Genomic DNA, 21897 nt, shown 5'->3' with positions numbered 1-21897 from the left:
TGTATATGAAGTTTCTCTGAAATAATTTATCAAGAATTAAGTCCCTGGGGGGGGGAGGGGGCAGCTGGGTAGCTCAGTGGAGTGAGAGTCAGGCCTAGAGACAGGAGGTCCTAGGTTCAAACCCGGCCTCAGCCACTTCCCAGCTGTGTGACCCTGGGCAAGTCACTTGACCCCCATTGCTCACCCTTACCACTCTTCCACCTATGAGACAATACACCGAAGTACAAGGGTTAAAAAAAAAACAAAAACAAACAAAAAAAAAAGAATTAAGTCCCTGGGGGCAACTGGGTAGCTCAGTGGATTGAGAGTCAGGCTTAGAGATGAGAGGTCCTAGGTTCAAATCTGGCCTCAGACACTTCCTAGCTGTGTGACGCTGGGCAAGTCACTTAACTCCCATTGCCTAGCCCATAATAACACTCTTCTGTCTTGGAACCAATATACAGTATTGATTCTAAGATGGGAGATGAGGGTTTAAAAAAAACAGAATTAAGTCCCTATTAGTACAGAGTCCTAAATTTGTGCACTGAGTGCTAAATTTGTGTTGACCAATATAACACAGGAATGAACCTCCTTAAATAACCAGGATCATAAAGTAACTCTGTGAAAAGAAAATGATTGTTTTGTTAGTATATAGTAGTAATATCCCTTCCAAATATAAACGTTCCTAGGAGGTACTTCATTTCCCTCTTCCTTTTTGTAATATTTCACAAATCAAGTAGCAAGGAAGAAAACAAGGATGATGGCAAAGTCCAAAGTTTTGCTGCTTGTTTATATAAACTACTAACAGTGTGACCTATGAAGTATGAATAGCCCACAGTTATGATAGCTTTATTATGAAGTCTCTAAAAAGATGCATTAAATATGACAATTGAGAGAGAAACATAGTAATTTATAGTAAATACAGAGTATAAAAAAGTTTGGGAATAACTTAAGCTTCATTTGTTGGCTCTGTGAGGGGTTAAATTTTGTGGGGTAGGAGTTTGAACAAAAGCCACAAAAAATCACAGTTGATTAAACACAAAACATTTAGTTTATTATTAGGAAATATGGATAGGAAATAGGAAGGAGGAAAGTGAAAGTAATCTTACAATAGCTTCTAACTCTACCCCAGATCCCAATCCTAACTCAATTTCTCTAAAAAACCCTAAATCTCTCTGCCTCAGAAGGCAGTATCTTCTGTTAGGCCAAAGACCTCGCTTACTCTTACTATCTAATCCTAGAGAGTGCCTAGAATTAAGGCTATTAAAGCCTTAATTCTGTTCTTTGCCTCCAACCAGAAAGCTTGCTGCTAGCAGTACACCCTCTCCCCAGGATACCCAGAAACAAAAAGCCTTCTGCCACTCTCTGCAACTGACTAACTCTCTCTGTCACAGCCTTCTGACACTAACTGACAAGCAGCACAGCAGGGGGTCTCTTACTGAAAAATAGGATTGCTCCTTTTCCTCTTAAATATAAAAAAGGAGAAATTAATAAAAACTCTCTTAACAGTTCTGCTCCAAGAATTGGAATTCTGAAATCCAGTGATTTTCAGTTCTTTTGATTTCCTTTTTTCACTTAGTGTTAATATTTTTTTTGTTATTTCTACTCATTTTCCTTGAAAGTCCCCACATTACATGACAGTGCCTTAAAACATTCAATAAGGTGTTATTTGTACTGAAAGATTTGTTTTTCCAGTAGGTGGCAGCAACTTCATTTTTTTAAATTAACAAAAGCCACATAAATGTGGGCAAAAATTAGGATCCCTTTGCCCAGGCCTTGATGATCTTCTCAGCAGCCTCCAGGGTACTGTCTTGCTGAAAATGAAGAATATAGTTGTTACAAGGTTCTATAATCTATATTTAACAAGTATTTATTATCCCCATTTGTGGAGGAACCGAAGGGGCAAAAAACCATCCCATATCCCATCCCTGTGTTTCAGGAGCTTCTGGTAAAATTAACTAACCGTGGAGGCCCTGTGGACCAGGGAGGGGGGCTCAATCCGGGGCAGGTGTGTCAGGCAAGCTTCATGGAGAAGCGGGATTCCAGGTCATTGTAGAGGAGGCCTGACTGCTGAGGGGCCCAAGAGGGATGTGGAGCTCCAAGTTTTGTAGTATTAACAAAAACTTAAAGCTGGTTAATGTGCAATTGTTTGAGCTGCAGGCACTGCTGCCACAGAGTACTCTCAAGGACTTGGGCTGCACCTGCCTGGAGAAAGCATTCCCAGCTGCTGACATGGCTCCAAATCCAGACTGACTCCCTCAACGACTTCTTCACCAAGTCCCCTGCTAGTCTCCTCTGTTAGGATATAAGTTCTTTGAGGTTTGGAAGTGCCTTTCTTTATGCTTGTATTTGTATTCTGAAAGCTTAGTACAGTGTCAGGCACATAGTAAGAGCTTAAATACCCTCTTCTCTCTTTCCCCCTACCTACCCTTGTGTGTGTGTGTGTGTGTGTGTGTGTGTGTGTGTGTGTGTGTGTCATAGATGTTGTGATACACTGGAGTAGATTGTAGTAAACTTACTTTAATGAAGCAAAACCGTACAAATTTCTCAAACTGTTCTTTGTTGCTGGAACTACAGAATGCTGAAACAGGAATGGCTGATAATTTCTAAAGAAAATAAATATTAAAGTTTTAATAAATTATAAGTTAAGATGTTACCAGGTGTTTCCATATAACAGTATTTTAATGATTCTTTTATTTAAAAACTGATTTTAGTTATAATAATTTAGGGGAATATTATTAAATATTTTATTTACAAATTACATATAAAGACAATTTTAACATTAGTTTTTTTTAAATTTTGAGTTTGGCATTCTCTCCCTCTCTCCCTTCACACCCACCCCCACATTGAGAAAGTGAACAATTTGATATAAATCATATTATATAGCACCAAGTTTCTTATATAGCACAATTCCATCACTGTCATGTACCACCACTTGTTCAGCCGTTCTCCATTTCATGGAAAACCCCTCAATCTCCAACTCTTTGCTTTCACAAAAAGAAGTGCAATATTTTTGTACATAGAGGTCTTTTCCCCTTTTTAAAATCTCTTTTGGATGCAGAATTGGTAGTGATGTTGTATTGCTACATCAAAGGGTAGGCACAGCTTTATAGCCCTTTAGGCATAGTTCCAAATTGTTCTCCAGAATGGGTGGATTGGTTCACAATACCAACAGTGCATTAGTTTTCCAGTTGTCATTTCCTTTACTTTTATATTAGCCAATCTGTTATGAATGAGGTTTAATTCAGAATTATTTTAATTGGCACTTCTCAAATCAATAAGTGATTTAGAGCATTTTTTCATGACTAGATGACTCCAATTTCTTTATCTGAAAACTGCCTGTTCATATCCTTTAACCATTTATCAATTGGGGAATGATTTGTAGTCTTATAAATTTGACTCAGTTCTCTATATATTTGAGAAATGAGGCTTTTATCAAAAAACTTTTCCACAGTTATGTAGAATACTGTGCATTTTCTTCCATCCTATTTTCCCTCATTTATTCTTCTCTCCCTCTCTTTTCCCCCTCTTCTTCCTCAAAAGTGTTTTGCTTTTGACCTGCATGTCCCCAAATCCACCTTCCTTTCTATCAGCAACCCTCTCCCCCTTCTATTTTTCTCCTTCCTCTACTTCCCTGAAGAGTAAGATAGACATCTATGCCCAAATGAGCATGCATGTTATACCCTCTTTGAGGCCAATCCAATTAGAATAAAGTTCAAGCACTGTCCGCCAGTGCCACCACCCCCCATCTTCTCATCCATTATAAAAGCTTTCCTACCTCTTCTATGTGAAGTAATTTACCCCATCCTACCTTTCCCTTCTTCCTTCTTTCAGAATATCCTTCATCCCTTAACTTTATTTTTGAGATATCATCCTGTCATAGTCCACTCACATCCATACCATGATAAAGTTCTTAGGAGTTTCAAGTAGGAATGTAAATAGTTTAACCTTACTGAATTCCTTATGCTCTATGGTTTATTATTTTTTATGTTTCTCTGCAGTCTTATATTTTAAAATGAAATTTTCTATTCAGCTTAGGTCTTTTCATCAAGAATACTTGGAAGTCCTCTATTTCCTTAAATTTCTACTTTTTTCCCTAAAAGATTTTACTCCATTTTGTTGGGTAGGTAATTCTTGCTTGTAATCCTAGCTCCTTTGCCCTCTAGAATATCATATTATAAGCTCTCTGATCCTTTAATGTAGAAGCTGCTAAATCTTGTGTGAACACGACTATGGCTCCATGATATTTTAATTGATGCTTGCAATATTTTCTCCTTGACCTGGGAGCTCTGGAATTTGACTATACATTTTCCCAATAGTTTTCATTTGGGGATCTCTTTTAGGAGGTAATTATTGGATTCTTTACATTTCTTACTCTCTGGTTCTAGGCAGTTTTCATTGATAATTTCTTGAAAAACAGTGTTGAGGCTATTTTTTTGATTATGGCTTTCAGGTACTTCAATAATTCTTAAATTATGTCTCCTCAATTTATTTTCTAGGTCAGTTGTTTTTCTGATGAGATATTTCACATTTTCTTCAATTTTTTCATTATTTTGATCTTATTTGTTTCTTAATGTCTCATGGAGTCATTAGGTTCCACCTCCTTGATTTTAATTTTTAAGAAATTATTTTCTTCAGTGAGTTTTTGTAACTCCTTTTCCATTTGGTCAATGCTGCTTTATAAACAGATCCTCTCTTTAGTGGATTTTTGTGCCTCTTTTTCCATTTGGCCTACTATGGTTTTAAATTTTATTTTCATCACTTTTTTTATGCATGTGACTCCTTTACCAAGCTTGTCAACTTTTTTTTAAAACCCTTCTCTTTTGAGAATCAAATTGTCAGTATCAATTAAGGCAATTATTAGGAGCTATTTTGCCCAATTATGACAATAAATATGACAATCTAGGGGAAATGGATGAGTATTTACAAAAATATAAATTTCCTAGATTAACAAAAGAGGAAATAGAATACTTAAAATAATCCTACCTCAAAAAAGAAATTGAACTTCCTAAGAAAAAAATTCCCAGGGTCAGATAGATTCTCAAGTGAATTCTATCAAACATTTAAAGAACAACTAATCCCAATACTATGCAAATTATCTGACAAAATAAACAAAGAAAGGGTCTTATCAAATTCTTTTTGTGGCACAAATATGGTACTGATTCCTAAACCAGGTAGTCCAAAAACAGAAATAAAAATACAGAACAATCTCCTTAATGAACATAGATGCTAAAACCTTTTTTCAATTTTTATGTTGAATATTTTCCCATAGTTACACATTTCATATTCTTTCTCTCTCCCCCAAACCCCCTTCGCCCCCCTTAGCCAACACACAGTTCCACTGGGTTTTACATGTATCATTGATCAAGACCTACTTCCATATTATTAATAGTTGGACTAGAGTTATCATTTAGTGTCTACATCCCCAATAATATCCCCATCAGTCCATGTGTTCAAGCAGTTGTTTTTCTTCTATGTTTCTCCTCCCACAGTTCTTCCTCTGAATGTGGCTAGTTTTCTTTCTCATAAGTCCCTCAGCCTTACTCTGGATCCTTGCATTGCTGCTAGTAGAGAAGTCTGTTATGTTCTATTGTACCACAGTGTATCCATCTCTGTGTACAATGTTCTCCTGGTTCTGCTCCTTTCACTCTGCTTCAATTTCTGGAGGTCATTCCATTTCACATGGAATTCCTCCTGTTCTTTATTCCTTTGAGCACAATAGTATTCCATCACCAACAGATACCACAATTTTTTCAGCAATTCCCCAATTGAAGGACATTTTCTCATTTTCTAATTTTTTTGCCACCACAAAGAGTGCAGCTATGAATATCTTTGTACAAGTCTTTTTCTTTATTATCTCTTTGGGGGATAATCCAAGCAATGCTATGGCTGCATCAAAAGGCAGATAGTCTTTTAAAGCCCTTTGAGCATAGTTCCAAATTGCCATCCAGAATGGTTGGATCAATTCACAACTCTACCAGCAATGCATTAATGTCCCAATTTTGCCACATCCCCTCCAACATTCATTACTCTCCCCACTATCATTTTAGCCAATCTGCTAAGTGTGAGGTGATACCTCAGAGTTGTTTTGATTTACATTTCTCTAATTATTAGAGATTTAGAACACTTTCCCATATGCTTATTGATAGTTTTGATTTCTTTATCTGAAAATTGCCTATTCATGTCCCTTGCCCATTTATTGATTGGGATATGACTTGATTTTTTCTACAATTGATTTAACTCCTTGTACATTTGAGTAATTAGACCTTTGTCTGAGTTTTCTGTTATAAAGATTTTTTCCTAATTTGTTGCTTCCCTTCTAATTTTGGTAGCATTGGTTTTGTCTGTACAAAAACTTTTTAGTTTAATGTAGTCAAAATTATTTATTTTACATTTTGTGATTTTTTCTAACTCTTGCTTGGTTTTAAACTCTTTACCTTCCCATAGATCTGACAAGTATACTATTCTGTGCTCACCCATACCTATAGTTTCCTTCTTTATATTCAAATCATTCACCCATTCTGAATTTATCTTGGTATAGGGTGTGAAATGTTGATTGAGGCCCAATCTTTCTCATATTGTTTTCCAATTTTCCCAGCAGTTTTTGTCAAATAGTGGGTTTTTGTCCCAAAAGCTAGACTCTTTGGGTTTATCAAAAACTGTCTTGCTGAGGTCTCCTACCCCTAGTCTATTCCACTGATCCTCCCTTCTGTCTTTTTGCCAGTACCATATTGTTTTGATGACTACTGCTTTATAGTACAGTTTAAGATCTGTTACTGCTAGGCCCCCTTCCTTCATATATTTTTTCATTATTTCCCTTGATATTCTTGGTCTTCCAAATGAACTTTGTTATAGTTTTTTCTAATTTAGTAAAAAAAGTTTTTAGGTAGATTGATAGTATAGCACTAAATAGGTAAATTAATTCGGGTAGGATGGTCATTTTTATTATGTTAGCTAATCCTACCCATGAGCAATAAATGTTTTTCCAGTTGTTTAGATCTAGTTTTAATTGTGTGAAAAGGATTTCATAGCTGTATTCATATAATTCCTGTATTTGTCTTTGCAGATAGATTCCTAAGTATTTTATATTGTCTAGGGTGATTTTAAATGGAATTTCTCTTTCTAACTCTTCCTGCTGTGATGTGTTGGAGATATATAGAAACTGTGAATCCATCTGGTCCTGGGGATTTTTTTCTTAGGGAGTTCTTCGATGGCTTGTTCAATTTCTTTTTCTGATATGGGATTATTTAAGTAATCTATTTCTTCTGCTGTTAATCTAGGCAATTTATATTTTTGTAAATATTCATCCATATCACCTAGATTGCTATATTTATTGCCATATAATTGGGCAAAATAGTTTTTAATGATTGCCTTGATTTCCTCTTTATTAGAGGTGAGGTCTCCCTTTTCATCTTTGATACTGATAATTTGGTTTTCCTCTTTCCTTTTTTAAATTAGATTGACTAGTACTTTGTCAATTTTATTTATTTTTTCAAAGTACCAGCTTCTAGTCTTATTTATTAATTCAATAGTTCTTTTACTTTCAATTTTTTTATTTCTCCTTTGATTTTTATAATCTCTAATTTAGTTTTTAACTGGGAATTTTTAATTTTTTCCCTTTCTAGTTTTTTGATTTGCATGCCCAGTTCATTGATTTTTGCCCTCTCTAATTTGTTATTACATGAACTCAATGATATAAATTTCCCCCTGAGTATTGCTTTAGCTGCATCCCACAGAATTTGGTAGGATGTCTCATCATTGTCATTCTGTTTGATGAAATTATTAATTGTTTCTATGATTTCTTCTTTAACTATCTGATTTTGGAGAATCATATTATTTAATTTACAATTAGTTTTTTTTTGTCTGTTCATGTTCCCTTACTGATTATTATTTTTATTGCATTATGATCTGAAAAGGTTACATTTATTATTTCTGCTCTTTTGCATTCGTTTGCCATGTTTCTATGCCCTAGTACATGGTCAGTCTTTGTGAATGTACCATGTGCAGCTGAAAAGAAGGTTTATTCCTTTTTGTCCCTATTTTGTTTTCTCCACATATCTATTAAATCTATTTTTTCTAGGATTTCATTCACCTCTAATCTCTTTCTTATTTATTTTTTGGTTTGATTTATCTAGATCTGATAGAGGAATATTTAGGTCTCCCACTAGTATAGTTTTACTATCTATTTCCTCCTTGAGTTCTGCCAGTTTCTCCTTTAGAAATTTGGATGCTATCCTATTTGGTGCGTACATGTTGAGTACTGTTATTTACTCATTATCTATACTGCCTTCAGGATGTAATTACCTTCCCTGTCTCTTTTAATCAGATCTATTTTTAATTTGGCCTTATCAGAAATTATCATTGCCACTCCTGCCTTCTTTTTTTCAGTTGAAGCCTAAAAGATTTTACTCCAGCCATTGACCTTAACCCTGTGTATGTGCACCTGTCTCATGTGCGTTTCTTGTAGACAACATATGGTAGGATTTTGTTTTCTAATCCACTCTGCTATTTGCTTCTGTTTTATGAGTGAGTACATACCATTCACATTCAGGGTTATAATTATCAGCTGTGTATTCCCTAACATTTTGGTATCCTTTCCTAGTTCTACTTAGACTATTTCTTTATATCCCCTTCTTCTTACGCTATTTCCTTTTAAACCAGTGGTTTGTTTTAAATCAGTTCCCTTGTCCCCTCCCTTGGTTTATTATCCTTTTCACCCCCTCCCCCTCTTATCATTTTTTAAGGCCTAATGAATTCCCTCCCCCACTCTTCCCCTCCCTTTATGAGCTCCCCACCCCACTCTCCCCTTGGTTTATCCCTTCTGACTTTATCCGTAGGGTTAGATAGAATTTGATATCCCAATGGATCTAGCTACTCTTCCCTGTCAGGATTAATTCCGCTGAAAGTAAGGTTTAAGTATTTACTATTAACGTTCTCTTCCTCTCCTTCTTATAATAGTATTCATCCCTTCCCCTTCTCATGCCCTCTTTGTGTGGTATAGATCATCCTATTTTTCTTATTTCTTCAAGTTTTTCTTGGTGCCATCTTTTATTCCCCCTCCCCACTTTTCCCCCCATATCATCTTACAACATTTAGTACTCCAACCTCTCCTTATGACTAATTATTCTAATTACTATAATAATGAGTACAATTTTTTAGAATTGCAATAATATTTCTCCATATAGGAAGACAAATAATTTATCTTAATGAGGCCCTTAAAGAAGCAAATTTAAAAATGAGCTTTCTTTTTTCTCCTTTCTTTCTTATTTACCTTTTCATGTTTCTGTTGGTTTTTGTGGTTGGATATCAAACTTTCCATTTAGTCCCGGTCTTTTCTGTGCAAATACTTGGAAATCTTCTATCTTGTTGAATGCCCATACTTTCCCCTAGAAGTATATAGTCAGTTTTGAAGGGTAGGTGATCCTTGGTTGTAGACCCAATTTTCTTGCCTTTCTGAATATCATATTCCAAGCCTTGCGGTATTGTAATGTGCAGGCTGCCAGATCTTGTGTGATCTTGATTGGTGCTCCTTGATATCTGAATTGTTTCTTTTTGGCTTCTTATAATATTTTTTCTTTAACTAGGAAGCTCTTGAATTTGGCAGTTATATTCCTGGGGGTTTTCTTTTGAGGGTTTAGTGTAGAGGATGATCTATGGATCCTTTCAATGTATATTTTGCCCTCTTGTTGAAGAAGATCAGAGCAGTTTTCTTGGATAATTTCTTGTAATATGTTGTCCAAATTTCAATTAATTTCTGATTTTTCAGGAAGACCAATCATTCTCAAATTGTCTTTTCTAGACCTGTTTTCTTGATCTATTATCTTCTCATTGAGATATTTCATGTTTCCTTCTATTTTGTCAGTCTTTTGACTTTGCTTTATTAATTCTTGCTGTCTTGTGAGATCATTGGCTTCTACTTGCCCAATTTTAGCCTTTACAGACTGGTTTTCAGCTATAATCTTTTGGTTTTCCTTTTCTGTCTGGTCTATCTGGCTCTTCATGGCTTCCAGCTGGTCATTTCTGGTCTTTAATTTGCTTATCATTTCATTTGATTTCTGATCCTCAATTTCCAATTGTGAAATTCTGCCTTTTAAACGATTATTTTTTTGAGCTATTTCCCACTTTTCTTGCCAGATCTCTTCTATCTTTCTCATTATCTCATATTTGAACTCTTTAAGAGTTTGTGACCAATTTTCTTTCTTTCTTTTTTTTTTTTTTGAGGTTTGGATGTTTTTGCCCTCCTCTGTTTTCTGTTTTTTTTTCTGTGCAGAAGTTATCAAGCATTAGAGCTTTTTTCTTGGTCTTTTTGGTGTTTATTTCTTGGGCCTTGCTTGGTGTCATTATGCTTTCTCAGCCAGAAGTCTGAGTAAGGCAAGCCAACTCTCTTTGTATAGAGTTAAGGAGCAGTTTTTGCCTGAGGCTACTTTGCGAGTCTCCTGGCTTCCACTGTCTGCTAGGCCTCTGCTGTCCGTGGCCCCTCTCAGCCTCACTCCTGAGGCCAAGATCTGTACTTCCCAGCCTCCTGGAGTCTTTGGACTAGCTGTTTTCAGGGTGAAGCCCCCGTGGTCCTAGTTGGCTGCCCAGAGCCTGGAAATTGGTCCACGCTTGCTCCTCCACCTGAAGTTTTTCCCTGAGTCTCAGTGAGCTGAGCTGCTTCCACTGTCTGCTGCCTCTCTCAGCCCAACTCCCGTGCCCAAGGTCTAGGCTCTCCAGCCTCCTGGGGTCTCAAGTCTGAGAAAATCAACTAAACTAAACTAAACTAAAAATAAACATTAGCTTAATGGAAATAATAATTTTTGCAAAGTTGCAGGGTACAAAATAAATCACATAAATCATTAGCATTTCTATGTAGTTACACCCTTCTTTTCTGTCCAAGAATTAATATTTGTTCCAAGGCAGAAGAGTGGTAGCAGTTAAGCATTGGGAGTTAAGTGACCTGCCCAGGGTCACACAGTTATGTCAATTCTTTTCTTGTGATTTGCTTGCATCTCTCTATTTCTATTCCCAGTTTTTCTCTGCCTCTCTTATTTGATTTAAGAAATTCTTTTTGAGCTCTTCAAGGAATTTTTTTTGGTCTGAGATCAATTCACATCTTTCTTTGATGCTTTGGTATGGCAGTTTTAACTTTATTGGTTTCTTCTGTTTGTGTTTTGATCTTCCCTGTCACCCTAGTAACTATAGTCAGGTTTTGTTGTTTTCCTTTTTGGCTCATTTTCCCAACCCATTTCTTTATGTTAGATTTTGGCTCTGTTCTTTGGATCAAAGGAGCACTGTCCCAGGTTTTTTGGGCTGTTGTTTGAGAGTCAGTTCAAGGAGTGTGTAAGTTTTCAATTCTTCAAATGTGGATGAGAGTTGCGATCACTTTTCTGCTGGCCTGGGCTCTGGGAGTATCCGTAAGCTGGAACTAGGAACGGGGTCTCTGCTTCCCTTTGGGTGCATGCTCTAGTGTGCTAATACTTGTCCTTGCCCTGCGCCTGCAACCTGGAACCTTGGACGTACAGGCAATGCAACAGAATCCTGCCCCCACCACCAGCAGAGTCCCTTGTGATCGTCTCACAGGTGGTCTGACCTCCCCTCATTGCCTGTGGCTTGAGAGGTCTGGCAGCAGCTGCTGCCGGCTTGTTGGGGTGTCCTGGGCTATCCTGTGCCCTACTCTCACCCTGGGAGACTGACTTTTCCTGCTGCCCTTCTAAGTTATCTTAGGGTCGATCACTCCAACATGTTGGTTCTGCTGCTCTAGAATTCATTTTCAGGCACTATTTTAGAATTGTTTGGAGGGAATTTGGGGGAACTCAGGGGAGTCACAGCCTTTATTCTACTCTAGGTATAATATTTTTTTTCTTTTTTAACAAGACCTTACATTTTGTCCTAGAATCAATATTAAGCACTGGATCCAAGATAGAAGAGAGGTAGGGGTTAGGTAATAGATAAGAAGTGTCCAATAATTCTTTTTAAGAGGTACAGTGAAAAAAGCAACATCTAAGTAACCAGCTTTTTGTTTAGTCATGTTGGAATTTTCATGACCCTATTTGGGATATTCTTGGCAAAGATATTAGAGTACTTTATCATTTCCTTCTCCAGAATATTTTACATATGAAGAAATTGAAGCCAATAAAGTCAAATGATTTGTTCTGGGTCACAAGGCTAGTAAGTTTCTAAGGCTAGATTTGAACTCAGGTCTTCCTTGCTCCAGGCCTGGTGCTCCATCCATTGCACCAGCTAGCTGACCCTCAAAATTTGTTAGTAGCAACAGAAAGATTTTCTTTTGGACTTTTATAAAATAATATATTAGAGTTGATAATAATCCATTACCTTATTTTTAGTCATCCATTTCACGAACTTGTAGTCATAACTTTCATCTTCCTTCATGCCAGAGAGGTCTGCATCTAAAACAAGGCAAAAAAAGAACTATTTAGTATATTTAATCAAAATTTGCCTTAGCATTTGATTGTTATTAATAACCACTTTCTAAATTTTCTCCATGTAAATGAATGTAGTTTAAGATTTTCTCAGTAAAGACCTTGACCTGCTAACTAGAAGCCACTAAAAAACAGTGAGGATCATTAGAAAAGTTTATAGGAGTACAGGAATCAAAAATTAGATGTGATATGATAGGTCCTTTAGCCAGTAAAGATTTTTTAAAAGTGAATCACTTTATTGATGCTCTAAGATTGTGTCCATGAGCACAATTAGTTGGCCTACTGTTAAGCTGTAGTTACAAATCAGTGAGTTCTATCAGATAGTCAGATTCACTTGTAAAGACTCTTTGATCACTATGAAGGAAATCTTTCTTCATATGTGAAAAAAGTTTCACCTCACATTTCATCCATTTGTAATAATTATATCACCAAATATTCTCTTCATTAATAGTCCTTGTTTTCTTTGGTAGACTGTTTATTCAGCTCTCCTTCCCTTCTATAGACTCATGACCTTTACTCTCTTGCATCCCTAATGTTCCTAGATATTTTGGTTCCTTGAGCCGTTTTTTAGTTTAAGGCTGGACCCAGATGAATTTTCCTTGGGGTATACTTAAGAGGGATATCCCAGTTGCTTTTTTCTGTCGCTTTCAACTTGTACAAATGCTCATAGTTAGATGTCTTTGAGTACTTTACAATCATTAGTTTATAACATAAAATTATTGATTTTTCAGAAAATATTCATCAAAATGTTCTCCATATATTATTAATGTATTTTTTAAGCAGAGAAGAGTTAGAACCTCTAACTTATACTTGTCCCTATGTTTCACCAACAATTATCTGCATATGGTATGTAAAATTTAAATATGTCCCTAGTCAAATTTTAAGACGTTTAAACTTATTCCCTATTTGTACATATGAACTATTTAGGAATGACACATAAATTGCTGGAGATCTGTCCCTCTGGGAATTAAGTCAACTCGTCAGACAAGACATTTATTTATTAAGCATCTTCTATGTGTCAGGTACTCTGCTAAGTGCTTGGGATACCAAGAAAGATGTTCATAAACTAAAAGTGGAGATCCCCTGAAAACCACTCTGTACAAACAAGGATATGGGATAAATTGGAGATAATCACCAGAGGAAAGGCATTTGCTCCAAGAAGGATCGGGAAAGGGCTCCTGTAGAAGGAAGGAGTTTAGCTTGGACTTGAGGGAAGCTGGGGAAGCCAGGAGGTGGAAATAAGGAGAGAACATTCGGGGGTTGGGGAGGAAAGTAGAAGCCAAATGAGAAAAGATTAGTGCCAAACAGTGAGGAGATGGGTGGCACTGGACTCTGCTATTTAGGAAGAGTAGGAGGGCCTGGACGTGGGAGAAGCTTGTTCCAGGGAAGCCTGGCCAGCTTGAGAGAGAAGAAGGTCCAGGATGGTTTTGTGGAGTCTCTGTGTGTGTGGACCTGGAGGAAGAGCCAAAGACTTTAGGAGCTGTCACAGAGAAGAACAGGGGCAGAGCCATGAAGACCTCCAGAGAAGAGAGCCACCAACAGTATCAAAGGCTGCAGAGAGGTGGAGAAGAACGAGGATTGAGAAGACACCCTCAGATTTGGCCATTAGAGATCATTAGTCACTTGGGCAAGAGCAGTTTTGATTGAATGATGAGGTTAGAAGCTGGAAAGGAGAGAGAAGTAGAGGGTGAAAGGTACGGGTTGTACTTACAGATGTCTCATTTCTCTGCATGAAGTTTGCTACATTTTAGAAATTATGAACATGGCATTTTATTAACAAATATGAACATTAAAATATTAAAAATTGTACATAGAGTCGTTAACTTCTAGCCAACAACTTTGTTGCAGTTGTTTTGTTTCTGTTTCTTATTTACAGCTGTTTCATCTCCTTCCTGCCTCCTCTGTCCTACCCAATGTCCATATATGGTTTTCATTTCTTCATCCAAACATTATCTGTTTATATACCATTTATCAATTGGGGAATGACTCTTACTATTATAAATTTAACAAAGTTCTCAACATATTTTAGATGAGAGACCTCTATCTGAGAAACTGTCTTTAAATTTTAACTTAATTTTCTTTCTAGTTTTGGCTACATGTTTTATTTATACAAAATGTTTAAATTTAATGTAATCAAAATTATCCATTTTATATGTCAGGACTCTATCTCTTGTTTATTGATAAGTTCCTCTCCTGTGCATAAATCTGATCGGTAATATGTTCCCTCTTCTAATTTCTTATGAAACTTCCTTTTATGTCTAGGTCAAGTATCCATTTTGATCATCTCTTAGTGAATGAGGTAAGATATTGGACTATATCAGTAATGGTGAAGAGAGTGCTAGGCCCTGCCCCCACCCAACCCCACCCAGGGGAGGGAGGAAGCACTCCCATTGGGCTGGATGGAGGGGTGGCTGAAGTGAGGAATGTCCTCAGGGAGTGTAGAGAAGGGGAGGGGAGTGGCCCAAGCACTCTGCTCCCTTCCAGCCCTGCCACCTGTGAGGTACCCACTTTTATCCCTGTGTGCTCCCATTGGACTGCTGGGCAGAGAGGTAGGGAGGTACAGTGGAGAGGGGGAGGGGAGCAGCTCTGCCCGAGTCCCTCTACCTTTCTAATAATGAACTCTGGGAGGGGGGAGTGGCTGAGTGCTCACAGAGAATGCTCTGTGTGCCATCTTTGACACCTGTACCATAGGTTCACCATCACTGGTCTATACCTAGTTTCTGCCAAACTATCTCCCAATTTATCCCAGCGATTTTTGCCAAATAGTGAGTTCTTATTCCTAAAACTTGGATCTATACTTTTTCTAACCTTTAAAAAAATATTTTATTTTCCCAATTAGAAGTTATAGCAATTTTTTTTTAAACCCTTGTACTTCGGTGTATTATCTCATAGGTGGAAGATTGGTAAGGGTGGGCAATGGGGGTCAAGTGACTTGCCCAGGGTCACACAGCTGGAAAGTGGCTGAGGCCGGGTTTGAACCTAGGACCTCCTTTCTCTAGGCCTGACTCTCACTCCACTGAGCTACCCAGCTGCCCCTATAGCAATTTTTAACATATGTTTTCAAAAATTACAAGACCTAAATTGTCTTGCTTCCTCCCTTCTCTCACCCCTTTCTGAGATCATAAGTAATTTGATCTGGTTATACATGTATGAACATGGGAAACATAATTCTATATTGGTCATGTTGTGAGAGAATACTCATAAAACCAAAACCCTCAAATAAAAACACACAAACTAAACTGGAAAATAGTTCACTTCAATCTGCATTAACACTCCATCAATTCTTCTATAGAGGTGGAAAACATTCTTTGACATACTTTTTTTTTTTTAAACCCTTGTACTTCGGTGTATTATCTCATAGGTGGAAGATTGGTAAGGGTGGGCAATGGGGGTCAAGTGACTTGCCCAGGGTCACACAGCTGGGAAGTGGCTGAGGCCGGGTTTGAACCCAGGACCTCCTGTCTCTAGGCCTGACTCTCACTCCACTGAGCTACCCAGCTGCCCTCTTTGACATACTTTTGTCAAATATGAGGTTAATATAATCTTTTGCTACTGTTTGTTATATATATCTATTCCATTCCATTGATCTATCTTTCTGTTTATTAGTCAGTTCCAGATAGTTTTGATAATTACTGCTTTATAATACAATTAAAATCTGGTATTGCTAGGCTTCCTTCTACATTTTTTCATCAGTTCCTTTACTATTCTTGACCTTTTTTCCCCTTCCAAATGAATTTTGTTATGTTTTTTCTAGCTCAATAAAATAATGTTTGGGTAATTTAATTGAGATGGCATTGAATAAGTAGATTAGTTTAGGTAGGATTGTTGTTTTAATTATATTGGCCCACTCATGAACAATTCATATTTCTCCAATTATTTAAACCTGACTTCATCTGTATAAAAAGTGTTTTAATTATGTTCATGTAATTCTTGGATTGGTTTTGGCAAGTATACTCCCAGGTATTTTATTCTGTCAGTGGTTTTCTATCTCTTCTTGTGGAATTTGTTAGTAATATATAAAAATGCTGTTCATTATATGGATTTATTCCATATCTTGTTACTTAGATAAAATTATTGAAAAATGTAACTGCCTTTTTTGTTGTATCTCTATGATTTTCCACAATTATCATCATTTAGTCTACAAAAAGACTGTTTTATTTCCTCTTTGCTCATTATGATTCCTTCAATATTATTCTTATTGCTATTGCTGTGTTTATAATATAATTGTAAATAATATTGGTGAGAATGGTTATCCTTGTTTCATTCCTAATCTTATTGGGAAGGCATCTAGCTTATCTTCATTACAAATAATTCTTGCTGATGGTTTTAGTGAGGTACTTTGTATCATTATAGAAAAAAATCCATTTTTTGATGCTTTTCAGGGTTTTTAAGAAGAATAAGTGTTGTATTTTGTCAAAGGTTTTTTTCCCTGCCCTTATTGATATAATCATATTATTTTATTACTTCTGTTATTGATATAATCAAATATGTTGACAGTTTTCCTTATATTAAACCATTCCTGCATTCTTGGTATAAATCCTCTTTGGTCACAATATGTAATTTTTGTGAAATTGCTATAGTCTCCTAGCTAGGATTTTATTTAGTATTTTTTCATCCATATTCATTAATGAAATTGGTCTGCAATTTTCTTTCTTGGATTTAGTTCTTCCCAGTTTAGATATCAGCACCATATTTGTTTCATAAAAGGAGTTTGGTAGGATTGTTTCTTCATCTATTATTTAAAATAGTTTATTTAATATTGGAATTAGTTCTTTAAGTGTTTGGTAGGATTCACTTGTGAATCCATCTGGTCCTGCTCCTATTTTTTTCTCAGGAAGTTCAATGATGCCTGTTAAATTTCTTTTTCTAGAATTGGTTATTTAGACATTGCTTCCTCTGGCGGTCTAGGCAGTTTATACTTTCGTAAATATTCTTCCATTTCACTTAACTGTCAATTTTTTTGGCATATAATTAGGCAAAATAACTTGTAATAATTGCTTTGATTCCATCTTCATTGGTCACATATTCACCCTTTTCATTTTTAATTCTAATGATTTTGATTTTCTTCTTTCTTTTAATAACGTTAACCAATGGTTTATCTGTTTCATTGATTTTATCATAAAACCAATTCCTAGTTTTATTTATTAATTAATTGGTTTCTTAAGTTTTATTGATCTCACCTCTGATTTTTAGGATTTCCAATTTAGTGTTTAGTTGGGAATTAAAAAAATTTTTTTTCAGTTTTTAAAATTGTATTCTAGATCACTGATCTGTTCTTTCTCTATTTTATGGATATAAGCAATTAGAGATAGAAATTTTCCTTTGATTACTGCTTTTGCTGTATCCCAGAGGTTTTGGTTTGTTGTCTCATTATTATCATTCTCTTCAAAAAAATTATTTATTGTTTCTATGACTTGTTCTTTAATCCATCTATCTTTTAAGATTAAATTACTTAGGGTAGGTGGGTAGCTCAGTGGATTGAGAGCTAGGCCTAGAGACGGGAGGTCCTGGGTTCAAATCTGGCCTTGGATACTTCTCAGCTGTTTGATCTTGGGCAAGTCACTTAACCCCCATTGCCTAGCCCTTACTGTTCTTCTGCCTTGGAACCAATACATAATATTGATTCTAAGGAGGAAGGTAAGAGTTAGAAAAAAAAGATTGTTACTTAGTCTCCCATTGATTGATTTTTTCTTTGCATTTCCACAGACATATAATTTTGATCATATTATTACCTGAAAAAAGATTAATTTAAAATTTCTGCTTTTCTATATTTAACTATAAGGTTTTTGTGTCCTAATATATGGTTGACTAATTCTTGTAAAGGTAGCATGTGCCACTGAGAAGGTATTTCTTTCTATTGCCATTAAATTCTCTCTAGATATCTATCATATTTAGCTTATCTAAGATGCTATTCATCTCTTTGATTCCTTTCTTATTTATTTTTTGGTTAAATTTATCTAGTTCTGAGAGAGGAAGCTTGAAGTCCCTTACTATTGATGTTTTGTTATCTATTTCTACCTGCAACTCATTTTGATTTTCCTTTTAAAATGTGGATGCTATAATATTTGGTACATATAGGTTTACTATTGATAATGCTTCATTATGGTACCTTTTAACCTAATATAGTTTCCCTATTTATTTGTTTTGATTAAATCTATTTTACCTTCAACTTTGTCAGAGATCATGATTGCTACCTCTGTTTTCTTTGTATCAAATGAGGCATAGTATAGTCCACTCTAGGCTTTTATTATTACTTATGTATCTCTCATTTTTAACTGTATTTCTTATTAAACAACATATTGTCAGGTTTTGTTGATCAATTCTGCTATTTCAGTTTTATGGCTGAATTAATCCTATTCACATTCAAAGTTATAATCACTAGTTGTATATCTCCCTCCATTCTATTTTCCCTTATTGTTTGCCCTTTTCTCTTTCCTTATCCCCATTCCCTCCTCATTAATTCAGTCTCTTCTGATCACTACTTCTCCTATCCACATCCCTTCTAAAATTCTCTCCCTTATTCTCTCCCCTTGCCCTCCTACTTCTAAATTAACCCAGCTTATTAAGGGTTCCTCCCTTATCCCCTCCCCTTTGCCTCTGAGTCCTTATTGTATCAACCCTTTCAAGAGTTCCTCCCTTATCCCTTCACCTTGTCCTCCTATTTCTTGATACAACCTCCCTTCTAGGTACCCCTTTCTTATCTTATCCCTTTCCCTCTTTTCTCTTAGTCTACATGCCCTTCTCTTAGTCCCTCCCTTCTCCTATTCCCTCACCCTCATATTTCTCTGTAAATTGATAAGACTTTTATCCTTTTAGTTGTACATATTGTTCCCTCTTTAACCCAGATCTGATGAGAATGGGTTCTACCACTACCAGCCCTCCACCTCTTCCTCCCCTTCTCTGCAACATTAATGCTTCTTTTGTATGAGATAACTGTTCCATTTTACCTCTTCCTACTCTGTTTTATTATCATTTTTTGGCTCATTCCATTATATTCAACTTAGCCTCAAGCAATCTATCTCTATATGCTCTTTCAAACTACCCAAGTAGAGATATCATTCTTAAAGGTTATAGATAACATTTTCCCATATAAGTAAACAATATTACCTTATGGGATCCCTTATAGTCTTTCATGTTAACTTCTTTTGGTTCTTGTAGATCAAATTTTCTACTCAGTTCTGGTCTTTCCTCCAATAATAGTTGAAAGTACTTCAGTTTGTTAAATATATATTTTTCCCTTTGTATAATTATGTTCAGCTTTGCTGGGTATGTTATTCTTGGTTATAAACCCTGCTCCTTTGCACTTTGAAATACTGCGTTCTAGGTCCTTCGTTCTTTTAATATTGAAGCTGCTAAATCTTGTGGTATTCAGATTGTAGTTCCACAGTATTTAAAGTGTGTTTTTTCTTGTTGCTTGATGCATTTTCTACTTAACCTGGGAACTATGGAACTTAGAAATGACCCTGTGAATTTTCATCTTGTGGTTTCTTTCATGTGTGATCAGTGGATTATTTCAGTTTCTATTTTAGCCTCTATTTTTAAAACTTCCAGGCAATTTTCCTTAATAATTTCTTGTATCTTAGTGTCTAAACTCTTTTTTGTTGTTGTTGTTCATGACTTTCAGGTAGTTTGACAATTCTCGATTAGTTTTTCAGTTCTGTTGTTTTTGTAATAAGATATTTCCTGTTCTCTTCTATTTTTAAATTCTTTTTATTTTGCTCTATTATTTCTTGTTGCCCTTAAGAAGTCTTTGGCTTCCCTTTGTCCTATACTAATTTTTAATGTTATTTTCTTCAGTGAGTTTTTGGATCTCTTTTTCTAATTAGATTATCTTTCTTTCATAATTATCTTGATTTTCTTGCATTGCTTTTTTTTTTCCCTAATTTTTTCTTCAACCTATCTCATCTCATTTTTGAAATCTTTTTTAAGTTCTTCCAAAAACTCCTTTCGAATCTGTGACCATTTGAGGATTTATTTTTGGATGTTTTAGAAGTAGGTGATTTAATTTCACTGTCCTCTGAAATTTGAACCTGGTCTTTCTTCTCTGTTCCCATAGTAGCTATCTAAGTTTGTCTTCTTTCTCCTTTACTTACTCATTAAAAAAAAAAAAAGTTAGTAGTCAAAAGGCTTAATTGTTAGCTTTATGGTAGAGTTGGCCTCTGTTCTGAGGTTTTTTTGCTTCTATTTTCTGAGTCCTACTTAGTTCTTCCAATTTATATAATCCAGGACCAGATATGTTCCCTGTTTCCCCTGGCTCAGACCCCAAATTATAACTGACCTAGGGTGTCTCAACTCCCCTCCCACCCCCCAGTTCTGCCCCAGGAAGCAGACAGTTCTAGTCTCTGGGGTCCCCAGCTGCCTCTTAGCACTAGCTCACCTCTCTGGCCTGGGGCCACAGCCTGGGATGGCACAGGGCCCTTACCTCTCAGCCAAACTACCCTCCTCCTCTCTTGAAGCTCAGCTTGCCCGGAGCCTTCCCTGGTTAGGCCTCTGCTGATTCGGGGTATCTATGCTTCAGTCAGGTGAGAAGGTGGCCAGGGAGGTCAGAGGCCTTTCCCCAAGCTGTCCTTGGCTACTCTGCTGTACTCCCGACACTTATCTATTTCTGCCACTTTTACAGTTAACTCTGAAACATTCTTTTTGGTGGTTTTTGAGGGAACTTGGAGAGCTGGAGAGCGAGGTCATCTCTGGCCTTATTAGGCATCTTCCCACCATCTTCTCCCAGACTTGTTGCATTTTAAAGCTTTTATTAGGTTCTGAACAAGGGCCTATTCCCTGCCAGGCAGCTCTCTGCGCATCTTTGCTTCTCCTCACCTTGCCTAGAGAAAGGAGGACTTTACCAAGAGGACAAACTGAACCCAACTAGAAAACGCAGCCCCTCCATTTTCTGCTGCTTCTCTTCATAGAGGCACCCGGAGTGGCTCAGAAGTGGACCCAGCGTGTGTGCTGCCGCCTTCCACTCAAGACCGACATGCTCTGGCAAGTGACAGCCCAGCTGTTCAGAGCTGAGGCTCCGGGGGCATTTTCACCCCACACCCTCAGCCCATCCCGGATTTAGAAAGAGATTTTCATGACATCCGGGAGCCCTCAGCAATCCCAGTAGAATTCCATTCACATTTACTGGAACTCCTTGGAGTAAAGATAACTCTAGGATGGAACTGATTCTGAGGAGAAACTCCTAAGGAAACTGCTCTCCCATCATTCCCCGGGCAGGAGAACAGCCCCCCCCACCCCTACCCCCAGCGTCCAGAGCCCTTACTAACTCAGTGAGGAGATGTCTGCAATGATGAAGTATCCCCCCTCGGGGACGGTGGGTCTCAGGCCGGCGCTGCGCAGGGACCTGATCAGCCGGTCCCGCTTCGCTTCCAGCTCCTGGGGCAGAGTTCTGAAGTAGCATTCCGGCCCGTCCATGTGTTGAAGGGTCACCTCAAAAGCTCGAGCCAAAGCCTCCTGTATTGTAAAGGTTCAAAACCAAGGAAAGAGAGGATTTCCCCCATTA

General features: G+C 36.9%; 1 protein-coding gene across 4 annotated transcripts in view; it reads right to left on the bottom strand.

Annotated features, from left to right (window-relative positions):
* Window positions 1-966: 966 nt before the first annotated feature.
* Window positions 967-21897, bottom strand: part of KYAT3 (kynurenine aminotransferase 3) — a 68439-nt gene continuing 47508 nt past the window's right edge. For 3 of the 4 annotated variants that reach the window (XM_044674142.1, XM_044674143.1, XM_044674141.1), the window contains exons 11-14: window positions 21662-21848; window positions 12292-12365; window positions 2499-2585; window positions 967-1789 (exon numbers count right to left, since the gene is read on the bottom strand). In XM_044674142.1, coding sequence (XP_044530077.1) covers window positions 1703-1789; window positions 2499-2585; window positions 12292-12365; window positions 21662-21848 — 435 coding nt within the window. In that variant the 3' untranslated portion in view covers window positions 967-1702. Of the gene's footprint in view, window positions 1794-2498; window positions 2586-12291; window positions 12366-21661; window positions 21849-21897 lie in introns of all 4 variants that reach the window. The other variant, XM_044674144.1, reaches the window with a different exon arrangement.

The sequence above is a fragment of the Gracilinanus agilis genome, chromosome 4 (assembly GCF_016433145.1).
Source record: "Gracilinanus agilis isolate LMUSP501 chromosome 4, AgileGrace, whole genome shotgun sequence".
Lineage (NCBI taxonomy): Eukaryota > Metazoa > Chordata > Mammalia > Didelphimorphia > Didelphidae > Gracilinanus > Gracilinanus agilis.
This window is presented reverse-complemented; position numbering and strand designations above follow the sequence as displayed.